Source organism: Opisthocomus hoazin, chromosome 2, assembly GCF_030867145.1.
Source record: "Opisthocomus hoazin isolate bOpiHoa1 chromosome 2, bOpiHoa1.hap1, whole genome shotgun sequence".
Lineage (NCBI taxonomy): Eukaryota > Metazoa > Chordata > Aves > Opisthocomiformes > Opisthocomidae > Opisthocomus > Opisthocomus hoazin.
The window spans coordinates 81,651,871-81,665,846 of record NC_134415.1 but is presented as its reverse complement, the minus strand read 5'-3'; the positions used below and the strand labels follow the sequence as shown (position 1 = coordinate 81,665,846).

Genomic DNA, 13,976 nt, shown 5'->3' with positions numbered 1-13,976 from the left:
AAGAAATGCATTAGAATGTAATGACTTCCTATTATTACAGTGATACTGTTTAGCCACTCTCCAAGGCACCACTCTGAAATAATAATCATCAACATAAGGGTAATCATGATCTGCTAAATTTGATCCTTCATCTTACTATATTGCTATGTGCATTTTTTGCACACTCTAATTTGGCCACACTTCTATCAACTTGTGAACATGCTCAAAGGAAGGATCAGAATGCATCTACTTCCTTTCATCTGGCTCCAGCCAGATGTAGACAGGAGACAGTCCAGTTCCGGTGACCTTGGAAAAGACCACCTCAAACAGACATCCCCGAACTTTTCCTTTTAACCTTCAGGAACTAATCTATGCCTTTACTGTTGACTGAAATCCTTGCCACTTCCCAAGACTTTGTAAGGTAGAAAGCAAAACATTTACCACTGATTATGATGTAAAAATCTTTTATCAATAAAGATTTGCTTTATATGAGGTGCACAAAAGACAAAAAGTAAAATACAAGGTAGATCTGTGGAGACCAACATCTGTTTTTACCACAAAAATTAACTGATTCAATTTGTGGGTTTCTGAAAGGAAATAAAGGAATACCTCCACAGTTCCCTTGCAGATGCAGAAGAAAGAAAAACACTTTCTATACTGCTCTCGAAGTGTTATGTCCTTCTACCTCCAAAAAGAAATAGCATGGACTCATTAAAACCAACAACTCACTTTCCTCTTACAAAAGAGAGAACAAAATCAAGGAAACTTCAAATTAAGAAAAATATTTCATCTGTAGTTATAAAAGTGCACAATTAATAGTTAACATAATATATAGATGAGATCAATTCCATCAGTTCTTTTGAAAAGTAACAATTTTATATTCTGAAATCAATTAAGTGATTTTTTTTGTGGCTTATAAAAATACTTTTATAAAAGTAGACACCTTAAAATTGGGTGGAGGGGGGGGTGAGGAGGGGGGGCCAGGAAAGGCAGAGACATACCATCAGCTGACTGGGTAAATAAGGCGTAATCTGGGTTAACTATCTCACTGGATAAGATATCAAACCACTCACGCACCACACCCTGTCCCTGCATGTCAAACGAATAAAATGTATTAGTACATAGAACTTTCACTGCACAAACAGTTATGCCAGGTAACCACATATTTATTAATTAAGTATAAAAGTTATTTTAAATTAGGATTTAGTTCAAAACAATACTAGTGAAAGGGAATTAATATTTCCACATATCAATACCATAAAGGATAACCATACAATTTTACCCACCATGCCTTCTTCTCCATGAAATCTCACAGCAATCCCCTGCTTTAATTTTGCACAATTTGCTTTAGACACAACTTCACAGCTACTCCTAAAAATAGAATCTAAATACAAAGCAACAATTATTTTTTTTCTCTTAATTATATTTCAATGTATTTCAAAGATCCACTAATTCCATTTATAACATGATACCTCTGTGAACCAAAAGGATGTCATTTTCATTGACAGGCCTGTGCACCATGTCCGAATCTGGCTGCCCAGCATGCAGATGTTCATAGAACCATTCACAGCGATCTTTAAATGGCTACAAAACAAGGGATAAACCATATTACACAGACGCATTCAACTGAATAATTCCTCTCTCATAAGCATGACTGGAAAATGCTTATGCATACTTCTCAATTCATTTTTGAGACGTGCAGATTTACTCAGTGCTACCTCATTACGCTACACAGTATTCTGGGAGGAGGAAAGGACTGGATATGCCCTTGAGTGCTTGCTGGTATGCAGACTGGACCACCAGTCGTCCAGAAATAGCCATGAGAGTTCACCACACAGGAGAGAAAAAAAGCACAAAAATTCTTCCAGGGCAGTGGGGAAGGAATCTAGATAAGTAGATAGTCTCTGGCTCCTGTAAGACTACTGATTGCCAACTACAGCTCAACACAGAAGCACAAGTGATATAAGCGAGTCACACTTGTAAAGTTCATTGGCAACAAAAAACAGCCCAAAGGAACCAGAAATCTTCCATGGCAATTTCCTAGGTGAGAAGGTTCTAGCGTGTTTGAATCGACATTTTGCAGTTCTTCTGAGACAGATATGGCACAACTATAGCCTCTCTCATCTATCGCGGTTCATGGCACGTACTTCTAGTTGATCTGGCAAACAGGGTATCAGTTCTCAAGGTCTCTTCATTATTCATAGGTAACGAATTTCAAAAACATACATTTGAACCAAAGAATGAGTAAAAAATATACCTATACCATGTCCTAAAAATGAAACTGGATTACCAAAACCAATGCACACCCAAAAATAAAGGCACAGCACTGTTCACAACTAAAGAAACAAAGCTTTTGGAACAGACCCCCCACATTACTTAGGGAGGGCAAGGGTTTTAGTTGGTTAGAGGACTTTTTACCTTTGTTTTCAGAAAATTCTGTCTTTGATCAAAATATTTTAATGTAAGGAACCTTTATAACAGAGAACAATGCAAAAGTATACCAGTGTGTGCTAAACGAAAGGAGTTTCAAATAGGTCATTATTGCCCAAAGATCATCATCTTTTGTAATAGAACAAACACACAGCTCTGAGCTACATGTACACAATCATCAACCTTTAAAGGCAGGTGATGAAAACGTGGCAGATGCTTAACACTATAGTGTTATGTGAAGCAGCAGACTTCCATATGGGGGTTTGCTCACTCATTTTTCCACTTAGCTACACTAGTCTTCCCTAGAGGAAGTCTTCAGTCTTGAATTCATGTCCTGTGTTAAACTGAGAAGCAAGTTTAGGTTATGCAAGACACCAGGATTTTACTCAAAAAAAAAAAAAACACAACCTAAACAAACAAAAGGAAACACTAAGAAACAAAGCAAAGGGTAACAAGGTAATGTGATGTTTCACTGAAGGAACTGCCACTAATTAACTATGGCCAAATCAATTAATAGTGGTGTATTTACCCTCTGGTTTGTCTCAAAATGTAAATCAAATCAGTAAAAAGCACTGCATTTTAAAGCTCAATCTATCAGATGTGCACAAATAGATTTAACAACAGAAAGTTAACTCTGTTTAACTGAAAGGTGGACTTGCAAGGCATACTTAACGTTGGTCGTCTTAAATGGACTCACACATGTATTTTAAAGCATCAGAAAGTGCATAAATCTGGCTGCCATGTCTGTTTAATCTGATCTTTCAGTATCCCAGATTCAGAAGCACTGGAGGCCACACTTAGTTCTTCCATTTTCCCCAAATGGATTTTTAAATATATTATTATTTTTAAACAAAACATCCTCTTCATGTTCACAGAAGCTGTAACTAAGCATCTCCTGACATTTACCTGAGCTTTTATGATGTGCATAAATCGGGACATCAGTTCAGGACACTCAAGTAGAAAATGAAAGTGATCAAAAATTATTTTGGGATTTCTGAAAGTAAAATAGGTTAGAAGCCTGTTAGTCAGAGATCCATTAACAATGTTTCATGATACACGAAGTCTACATAAAAAGATAACGCAATTAGTCATATAGAAAAGTTCCAACAGACTCTTCTGTTTCACAATATTTTGCTAACTCTTGCTTCCAAATGACTTCTATTACCTCTTCCTTTGAGCATGGAGGATTACAAGCAGCTCTCCAGACAGAAGCAAGGTTATAACGTGGGCCATCCCAGAGAAACTCTGGAAACAGCCAAGCGTACAAAGATGGTTTAGACTCTTTGAAGCCATTACGTATAACACTTTGAGGAGGAATGAGTTTTCATCTGCCTCAAAAGGGAAAGATTTATTTGGAACAAAGATGAGGAAAGAATCCGTTACGGAAATTATTCAGCTGCTCCGTGAAAACGACTTTGTTCACGAAATCTTACAGAATGTTACAAAAGGATTGCTTACATATGCAGAAGAGTTCATTGAAGCCTAAGCTCTGAATCATTAATACACAGTCCCTTGAATTTGGCAGGACCATTAAAGTGCATATAGTACATTTGTCACAACAATAACCTAAAAATACAACTCAGTAAGAAGAAAAATATGAGTTTGAATTATTCGGGGGGTGGAGAAATTAGAAATTCTGTATTTCTGGAAGCTTACCGGTTAACAAAACACTTAAGGACATCATCGTGTTTACAGACAAATTCTATAAAACGAGGTGATGTCATCCTGTGCAAAGAAAATCATAAGTTGCTTTCAGTTAATGAAGTTGAAAAGAATTGGAATTACATAAACTGTTACAATTTTTTTAATAAAATACTATGCAAAAAGAAGTTAATGGTGTTTAACTAGTCAATCATCAAACAAAATACTTAGCAGCATTAAGATTTCAGAATAAACTAACAGAAAAGGCAAAAATGCCAACAATCAAGGTCAAGCAACCTGCCCAACAACTATTATTAACTACACGAACAAAAACAAAAGCTCAGACTAATGGAGATACACATTTTTCCACTGATTCCTTCCAGCTTTCAAGACAACAATGGAAGCACACATATTATATGCACAGTATACGTGAGATGCACATTGTTCTATATTCTTGTTCGTTGTGCAGAACTCCCACCACACACCTTGTAAATTGTGGTAAGTGAGGAAAAGAGTCAGAAAGAAATAATGTTACAAACTTAGCAAGCTTAATAATGAGGGGCAAGGTGGTATTTAATGGCTTTGTGAAATAAAATTTAAAAAAAAAATCTACTTGCCAGTCAAGCATCTCATAAGCTAGTAGGGAATTTTATTTTTTCTGCTATATATATCTGGAGAACAAAGTAAGGATTAACATGGGTGCAAATTTTTACTTCTTCTGTTTACATCTATGTTCTGCATTTTTTAAAAATAAATTCTTCATTAGATCCTTTAGCTTCAGCAAAAACTAATGAATACTTGCAAACAAGGATCAAACCCTCTCATCAAATGCCCTGAAAGGCTGTGAAAATTAGTACTTTAAAAAGTCCAGGGTAACAATCCTAGAACTGTTCCTGTTCCCCACATCAATTTAGACAAGTGCGGTTCATTTTATATAAAACTGAACTATTTTCCTTCTCTCCCTTACTCCGTTTTGAAGAAACAAGTCTCACCATACCCTTCCCTTCATCTGCACAAAAACCAAACAAGCAAACAAAATCTTCCAGAGACCAAATATGAACATTTTAAACCCATTTCTGGTCTGAGAGATGATCTGAAAATATTAAACAACTAAGAGAGAGTCTTCCCTGAAAGGCTTCATAATGAACTCCTTCTACCTGTAAATTGCCACACAAGCTGCAATATACAGAGAAGAGAAAACAAAAAAACACACTTAGCATACACTTGTAAGTTTCGATGCTGAAAACTTGGAACATTGTATTTCAGCATACTAACAAAGAATGCCTAGATTCAATATCAGCATTTGCCGTAGAAAAGCAATCACAGCAACTAAAAGAAAATAACATCAGCATTTCAAATGTTAACCACCTAATTTTCCATTTAAGCATGAAATGCCATCTTTATTGTAAGAATATTAGGAACAATGGAAAACTATGAGCTCTGTTTACTCCATTAAACATAAAGACACTCAAATGTAAAATTAGAGCTATTTAAAATTATTTTGTCTGAAAATGTTGTTATAATTTCAAATACTATTTGAGGATGGCAGCAGCTAAGTTACACCATTGTGCCATTTACTCCTATTAATATGAAAACTTCAGTAAAACAGAGTAAGTCTCTCTACTTGTCTACGCAGCTCTGAAAAGACCTAAAGCAACAAAGAATTCAGGTGTGCTCTGCCTTACTTTCCTGCATCCCAGGGAGTTCTCCCAGTTGTCAATGAAACAGTTCTTACCCTCCTGGCTTCCAGCATAATAACTTTCAGTTAAAATTCTGCAGCATAGGAGTTCTCCGTAACCTGAAGCATAAATTACGCACAGGGACAGACCCACTGGGCAAGGCCCATCAGCAAGTCACCTGGACACATGGAGACAGTCACCTCTCCAACTGAATTTTGGTAAAGAGATAAATTGCTGGGGAGCAGGGAGAGTTGTGGAATGTACTTAATCACTTCTATAAACATTTCTGCTTTTCATTTGGCTGCTGTGAATAATACTTATTGGCTTTTCATCTTAGCAAGATTTGACAGAGCTTTCAAGGGAAATGGCTAATCAGCAGTTCCTTTTTCAAGGTGGAGTAAAACTAAAAGTGAAAGTACTGAGATGCTTATGGAACATGCTGATCCCCAGATCGTCTTCCAGAGTATCCACAGAGAAGTGTGCGCCAGACAAACAGTACTGGCTGACTTCAAAGCTTTTATTTCACTAGGCTTGGCAGAGAAAGAAAAGACGTTATGGTGGCTGGGAATAACCAAGAGTCGTCATGTAGTAGGAACCTTGCTTCCAGATTCCTCAGGGAGCTTGTATTACCACCATACTTGCTCAATCCTCCACTCGAGAAGGTCAAAGGATCCTTTCCTTGCAAGTTCACAAATACAATCCATAGCAATCTTGGACAGACTTAGACCTCATTTACAGCGGACAGACTTTTTTTCTTTTTAAACCAGACACTGATGGTACTAAATTTACCTAAGTTGTAGTGTCTGTTCCACACAAAACAATGTTTGTCAACCCAGGACAGCATTCCAAGTGACTGTTACTTTGAGATTGAATTCTCCTGTCATAAACTTCTGCAACATAGCCGAACAAGATTTGCCCCAGCTGTTATTTTCATACACAAAGATAATTTGCTTTTTTTTCTCTGAGCTTATAGCTGTTGTTGGATAATTACATTAAATTCAGGGATAATTTCACATCAAGAACGAACAGCAAGAACAGCTAAGTTTCAAGAGATCAAAATTACATTACCTGCAAGTATCCCACATGATTACATACAGGCATTAGATGTTCAATACGAAATCTTCCTCAACCCAGGAAATTTTATGGAAATATGGAAAATTTGCTGTGTCGTTTGGTGCCATTAAAGCCAGAAAAAAAAAACATTCAAATAATTGAACTAGAGAAAGCATTAAAAAAGTAGACCTTTTACTGTCGCTAGTATCATCTGGTCAGCGCCAACATTCTTCCAAGAAAGCATATATGATTTTAAAAAGGTAACAGTTTAAGTAACAAACAGGACCTCCCCTCCTTACCCCTGAGGCATCTGACAGGAGCAGCACAAGTAAAACGCTTGAATGACAGCACTTAGCCTGTTTGCTGTCATGGAGATAACGTCCTGGCAATCAGCACAAGCTTCCTGCTTCCCGACAACATCGTATGTTTTCGACTCGCCAGCGTCAGTGGATAGCGCTTTTCTGCCCTCGGTTCCTGCAGCGGCAAAGGAAGGCGTAGGAGTAGCTTCTTGGTGATCTGGTCCTTTTTGCTTCAGTAAAATAGAAGTAATGTTGGCAGAATCCCTCTTGTTTTTCATCAGCTCCGTGGCTATAAGAACGAGCCATTCATCTAGAGAATGCCAAAGCAGTTCCAGCGGCTGCAACACATGCAAAAACAGACAGAGAAGGAACATGTCGACATTAGATAAAACTAACAATGTGATAATCCTGTTAAGGCAATAAATATAATGCACATTTAAAAGCTTTAAATGATCCTTTAGAAGTTGTGTTAGAGATAAGAGCGAAATACTCATAAAAAATTCTGTACTTGTAGCCATAGAGCACAAAGAGTAAATGTCATATAGAAGGAAGATAATAAAGCAACAGATGGAATAAAGGCAAAATAATTCAGAAAAAGTGAAACACTGAACTATTTAACAGAGTTTGGCCTCACAGTTGTTAACACAGCACACTACTGTCTGACTGCTGCAGTCAAGCTGAGAGACAATAATACACACATCGAGTTCCCAGAATAAGAGAGTGTCAGTTCTTTTTTAAGGCTCTGGACAAAGAAGCTCCCTCCACCAGGTAAACGGAGCAAACACCAAACAATACCACCGAGATTCAGACTCATGCACATATCTAGTAAGATGTGCTTTATGCATAGTGTGAGTTCATACAGCTCATTTTGATAGTACCCCAAGCATCTCAGAGTAAGGGTCACTAATATCTAGCTTTATGAAATAGAAACCAGTATCAGCAGAATCATGTATCAATTTTTAAGGCTATAGAATTTATTTTATTTTAACAAAGTCACTGTTTATTCACCACCACCAGCTTAAAACCAATATAATTGAAGCCTGGTAAAATTTCATCATTATACATTTGCCCTGAGGTGCAGGCCTACTAAAGAGGAGAGAAAGCGCTGAGACACCTGTGGCTTTCTCATGGGCATTTCAAAAAACCCATGAGGGCTGACTGTGCTGTCCCTTCATGGTGATTAAGGGGACGTTTCTCAAGCATACAGTATAGTGAGCACAAGAATATGTAACCTTCAGGGAGGCAATTCTGACTCAAGTCTTTCATAGTATTCCAAAAGTAAGAGTGAACTTCTAAACATACTCTTTTTTCCATATATTACTGTTGCATGAACATTTTTCATCAATTAAAGCATTCAAAGACTTAGCAGACAGTGAAAATTATGTTCTCATCTTCTGAAGTTGCCTTTAAAAATTAAGAGCTATTCACAGCATGCTATACCAGAAGTCTACACTATCTGAAGCACTGTCAGTACACCTAATGGCAACCCTCTCTCAATACACAATAAATCACTTCTCATAAAGCTGTGTATTAAACATTCTGTTGAAATTTACCATTAAAAAAATTTACCATTCTGCTTCCATTTTCTCCCAATCAGAATTTCAGGGAAAACCAGCCTGATCTCTGGCTTTGCTGACTGGTAGGCTTTGCTCAACGTACTGTATAACACTCACTTAATCCTTGTACTCCCACTGACCCCACATCTTTTAGACGGTGATCTGAATACCTCCAGTGTAGGCACCATTTTCTACATAATCATCTGCCATACAAGATCAAGTTAGCTTCTTTCCAAGACCTACCTGTCAGACCTTCACCACAAAACATAATGTAGAAAAACTTTCTAATGGAAAATACAATTGGCTGAACACACGGAAGAACTAAAATGCAGCTCTTTTCTTAACATGTAACTCATGAGAAACTAGGTAGTTATTCACTAGAATACTAAAATATAGCTTTCTTCTCCCAAACTTTTAAATGCTTAGCTTGCCAGAAACCATTTTTCTGCTGATATCTTCTGTTTTATCTTTTACTTCTGACAGACTTAGCATGCCTTTCAGAACTCTTGCAACTGATTTGTTTTTCCAAAGCTAGTTTTTCACAGATTCTGATCACAAAAACGATTCAAAAGCATAGTCGAGCAAGTGACTTCAACATTTCACTGTTTATTTTTTTCTAGTCTTATCTTCAGGACATAAAGCACTCCTCCAAATATTGCCCACCACCTCCATATCCATGGCTGTCACTATTTTATGTTAGCACCCATGATCAGACCTTTCCAAGCATAATATGGACCTATTCAATCAAACCATTAGCAACACTTTTTCAAAACTACAAGTCAGCATTCTTCAGTCGATTCTTACCATGAACTGCATGTTAAACACAAACCTCCACTCAACCTTCCGTTTTCATATCTCACATTTGAGAAAAGTTTCTTTAGAATTATGCATCTGAGTCTGATCAAGTACCAAGCTTTTACAGCTGTACACCTCATCTCTGAAATGCAAGGACTTAGCTATGCAAAGCCTTCCTCTCTACCCATCTAGAAAGCCGACACTAGAAATCAAACCCATATCTAAACTGTGACATTGGACCAAAATCTGGTGACAGATAGTTAGTCCTTTAGGACATGAGGAGCAGGAGATGACTAATTCATTAAGTGACTATGTCACAGCAGAAAAGTCAATTCAATTCTAGCAAATAATAGTATCTGAAATGAGAGAAAAACGTTATGAGCTTCCCAACCTTCTTCAACCAGACAGGGAGATTTTGCAGCAAGTTGCCCTAAGATGTGCTCACACTGAACAGCAATTGGAAGAGCAATACATGAAAAAGTAACGCATGTAAACCTGGGTGTCTAAATTCAATGAATATTTTGCAAGACCAGCACAAGAGTGTGCCTTAACTAGCTAGTGTTTCCCTTTTAGAGCATTTGGATAGGCCTGACTTGACCAGGACTGCAATGAATTACATACAGGGAACTTCAGTAAAGCAAAGATGGCCCTGCGATTCTTTTGTCCTTGTCAAGCTATAACATTCCTCAGAAGCCTCAGATCAAGATATACTCACATTTTCAATCCCTTCCAAGCTAGATTACAGTGACAACTCTTCAAAATATGTTCAATCAATATACTAAGACAGAAACCTTAACACAGTATTAAGAAAAAAGTCAGAAGAAAGTTCTTCATTTCTTATACTGGGTAAAATGTGGGTTTGCACCAGTTTTTTAAAGGAGTTATGAAGTACATCTTTAAAAGTCATCAAGTATAGATCTACTTGGACCTAACAGGAGTGCATTCAGAAGGAAAGGAAGCAATCCCTTACACCATGCATAAGGCCACAAGGCCTAATAATGTCCCTCCACACATCCGACAAGGCCACCACAACACAGAACTCCTGCCACTGCTACCCCCAGTCCTCCCCAGATACAAGTTTCTAGGTCCATTCTTCATAGAATCACAGAATGATAAGGGTTGGAAGGGACCTTAAAGATCATCTGGTTCCAACCCCCCTGCCACGAGCAGAGACATCTTCAGTACTGAACAACAGATTAGCTTCCTACATAGTAAAGAAAGACAATATCTAGAGGTCTTCATTCGCTCATATAGACACCATTCAGAGAAGTGGGTGGTAACCTATATCACTTTCTTGTGCTCTGGAAAGTACTCAAGATCTTACAGAGGACATGAAACAGCAGCCTGATAGACTTGGTTTTCCCCATAAATCCTGTATCAAAATTCAAATTATCTACAATATTTATCCCCACAACTGAATTTTAAGATCAGCAGCAAATTCCAATTTAAAGCCACTTTCCTCTAAAATTTTCAATATGGATCTCAAATTTTAAATCTTTAGGTTCCAATTTGACTTTTTTAATACAGATTTAACTCCCGTTTTGGAGCAGCAGCCTCTGCGGTTTCCTTAATAGTCTGTGCTAAACAGTTACGCAGCCTATATTCAAGAAAACTCAAACAAAACAAAAACCAGAAAAGGAGTTCTTTGTTACTGACCTGCATGTCCCACATGCAAGTACTGGCACCATTGAAGATACACAACTGCCAGGTCTTCAAGTGGTCTCTCTACCATTGTAATAACCTACAGATATAGCAGGCTTTTTCCCCTTCTCCCAAAAGGCAAGAGGGATCACCACAACTACATTTTCAAGGAGAGCACAAAAAAAGAAAAAGGAAAGGGAAGGCAGGAATAAGAGAGAACAGCAAGTCACCTAACTGACTTAGCACTATGTCTCATTTCCCACTATCCAGCTATTGTCAATCTAAACCTCCCCTGATGCAACTTGAGGCCATTTCCTCTCATCCTATCGCTAGCTACTTGGGAGAAGAAGTAACCCTAATGAAGGGCTGCTTCAGTTCTAATACTTCTAAAATAAATTAATTAATATAATAGCTATAATAATTTTAAACTCATCCTGAAATTTTTGTTTTGCTAATGCAACAGTAGTATATATTTTGCTTATATATTAAAAAAACATAAATGTTGTTTTTCGACAATTAAGAATTAGTTATACTTTCTGGGACAACTGCGCCACTTGTGTAATATAAGTTTACTGCAAAAGACTTAACTCCATACTAAATTGAGGTACAATTCTTTCAGCATACAAAGTAGTTTGGGCACAGAGATAAGCGATTCTGCTGAAATACAATTTCCTTCCAAAATTGCAGTTGAACATTTTTGTTTGTTTTATAGTGAGTTCTGAAATTATCTGGAGTTGAAAGGCATGAAATCTTGGTTTTTCTCTCACTTTTTGGGCTACAAGCAAACACAGAATGCAAGGACATGATGTCAGCTGCTCCTAAAAGCTCAAAGAAGAAAAAGGTAGCAGGAAAAGCTACAGAAAGGTAACAGAATATCTCACTGCAGATACGTCCTGTATTAAACGCATTTAGAATCTGCTTGTTATTTCATCTCATATATTTAAACCAGTTTTCATTAAAACTGTTAGAAAATGCTGTCTTCAATAAAATGAATCTTGTGATTTGGGTAGGACTTCATTTTTTGAAAATGGAAATCTGGTTAAACTGACAATGTGCCAATCTAGCGCAACATATTTTAGTGAACAACTCTAAAGGACAGTTACTACATTGCATTACAATCCATTACACTTTGCACACAGGTTTTTTTTTGTTTCCCCATTCTCAAGCACAAGTTTTATATTCATTATATAAATCAATTTATTATTAAAACTATTTTGCGATCAGAAAAACAAACATTAGTGCTTCTTTTTTAAATAGTCTCATGCTTTCCTTCTTTCCAAGAGAAGAAATTTAAACAAAAACTGAGCTAGTTAACTAAATATAGCTGGAATTAGAGTATCATCTTTCATGACCTTAGCAATATAGCTGTGTCTTGAAAGTTATTAGAAGTAACCTGATGAATGTATCATATCATCAAATAAATGCAGCAATTTCAAAATATCATTTTCAGAACACCCGGAAAGAAATGCGCAGGTTAAGGAAAATTCTCATGTATTCACTGGTATCTAAATCTGGTGATAAGAACTTTGCCATATAAGAGGATGGAGGAAGGCAGAGGGAAAAAAGAGATTACCCTTCAGTTCCCATTATTTAGGTGCTCTGAATAGTATGTCAGTTATATACCCAGTGCAGATTGAGTGGCATGCAGGAAACTGGAACTGGTTTACAGAAAAGCAAGTTCTGATTTTCTACAAAGGGATTCTTCAACCAACAGGTATAAAAAAAAAAATACCTCCAGGAATTAAACATCTAAATGGCAAGCACCTAAAGCAAGTGCTTGAAAACAGCTATAAATCAATAACCTTGCAAGGGTGGTAGTAAGCTGGTACATTTCAAAGCATGTAATAATAATAAAATTCAAGAACAACTTGGGAAAAAAACTTAATGATCACACCAAAAACCATGAAGTTAAGAATTCAATTATTTCCATTTATCTTGTGAAGCTGGATAAATTGGAACGATCAGATCTCCCAATGATTATCTAAATATCATTCTGAAATTACATTAATAGTCTATTATATTAACATTACCACATTTTGAGATTACTACACTCTTAAATAAAATAGAAATAAAAACAAAGTTCACCAAAATCAGCTGGGTAACTAAGCCTTCAACATCTAATAAACAATACACTAAACAAGAAATAAACAGAAATCATAAGATGAGATGTGCAGTGGTCAAATGAATCCAGTGGGAAAAAATAATGAAGGAGAATGAAAGAGGTAGGCTTAACTTAAGAAGGCATAGGGACATCAACCAAACTTACTTCCTGTTCATGAGATGTCTGATTAATGAATGCATGCTTTGTGAAATTCATCTCTTTAACGTCTATCTTCCTAACAACATCATATACTTTTCTGACCTTGAACACCTGACTTCTTGGAGTTTTATTTCCATTGTAGCCCATGTCATTTCCATTACTGGGAGAGGATGGGCCAATGCGAAAGACATGGCAAAATATCCTCACGATCCTTAAGAGACTCTTCATTTGAGCTTCATAATTACTTGACAAGCTGGGGGGAAAAAATGGAATGTTTAAGTTTCTCTTCCTAGATGAAACAATTTAGTATATTAAGGAGTAAGCAATCTAACGGTAGAGTCTGACACGTGCTGAAAAAAATCCTAAGCTTTAAACCCTACCAAATTTTAACTTTTCATTCCTGCACCAGCCCAAAACGCCAAACATAAGCACTATAATTTTACCAACACATACTCAGAATTTTAACTAGAAGTGAAATAAGAACCGCAAATTCCAGACCTTGCAAAATAATTCATTTGTTTTAACATACCCTTCTTATGAACCACTGGTAAGAACTTCAACTAACTACAGCTACAGCAAGGATCTCAGTTTATGAAGTAAGAATCTCCATGTATGAAGCAAACTGGGATATCCAATTGAAAAT

The 13,976-nt window shown here is 36.8% G+C and overlaps 1 protein-coding gene across 3 annotated transcripts in view; it reads right to left on the bottom strand.

The window, feature by feature from the left end:
* HACE1 (HECT domain and ankyrin repeat containing E3 ubiquitin protein ligase 1) overlaps positions 1-13,976 on the bottom strand; it is a 53,473-nt gene that overhangs the window by 17,745 nt on the left and 21,752 nt on the right. For 2 of the 3 annotated variants that reach the window (XM_075414307.1, XM_075414309.1), the window contains 7 exons: positions 13,340-13,586; positions 7,082-7,419; positions 4,066-4,134; positions 3,316-3,403; positions 1,452-1,563; positions 1,266-1,363; positions 981-1,068 (listed from right to left, as the gene is read on the bottom strand). In XM_075414307.1, the coding sequence (XP_075270422.1) occupies positions 981-1,068; positions 1,266-1,363; positions 1,452-1,563; positions 3,316-3,403; positions 4,066-4,134; positions 7,082-7,419; positions 13,340-13,586 (1,040 nt within the window). The remainder of the gene's footprint in view (positions 1-980; positions 1,069-1,265; positions 1,364-1,451; positions 1,564-3,315; positions 3,404-4,065; positions 4,135-7,081; positions 7,420-13,339; positions 13,587-13,976) is intronic. The other variant, XM_075414308.1, reaches the window with a different exon arrangement.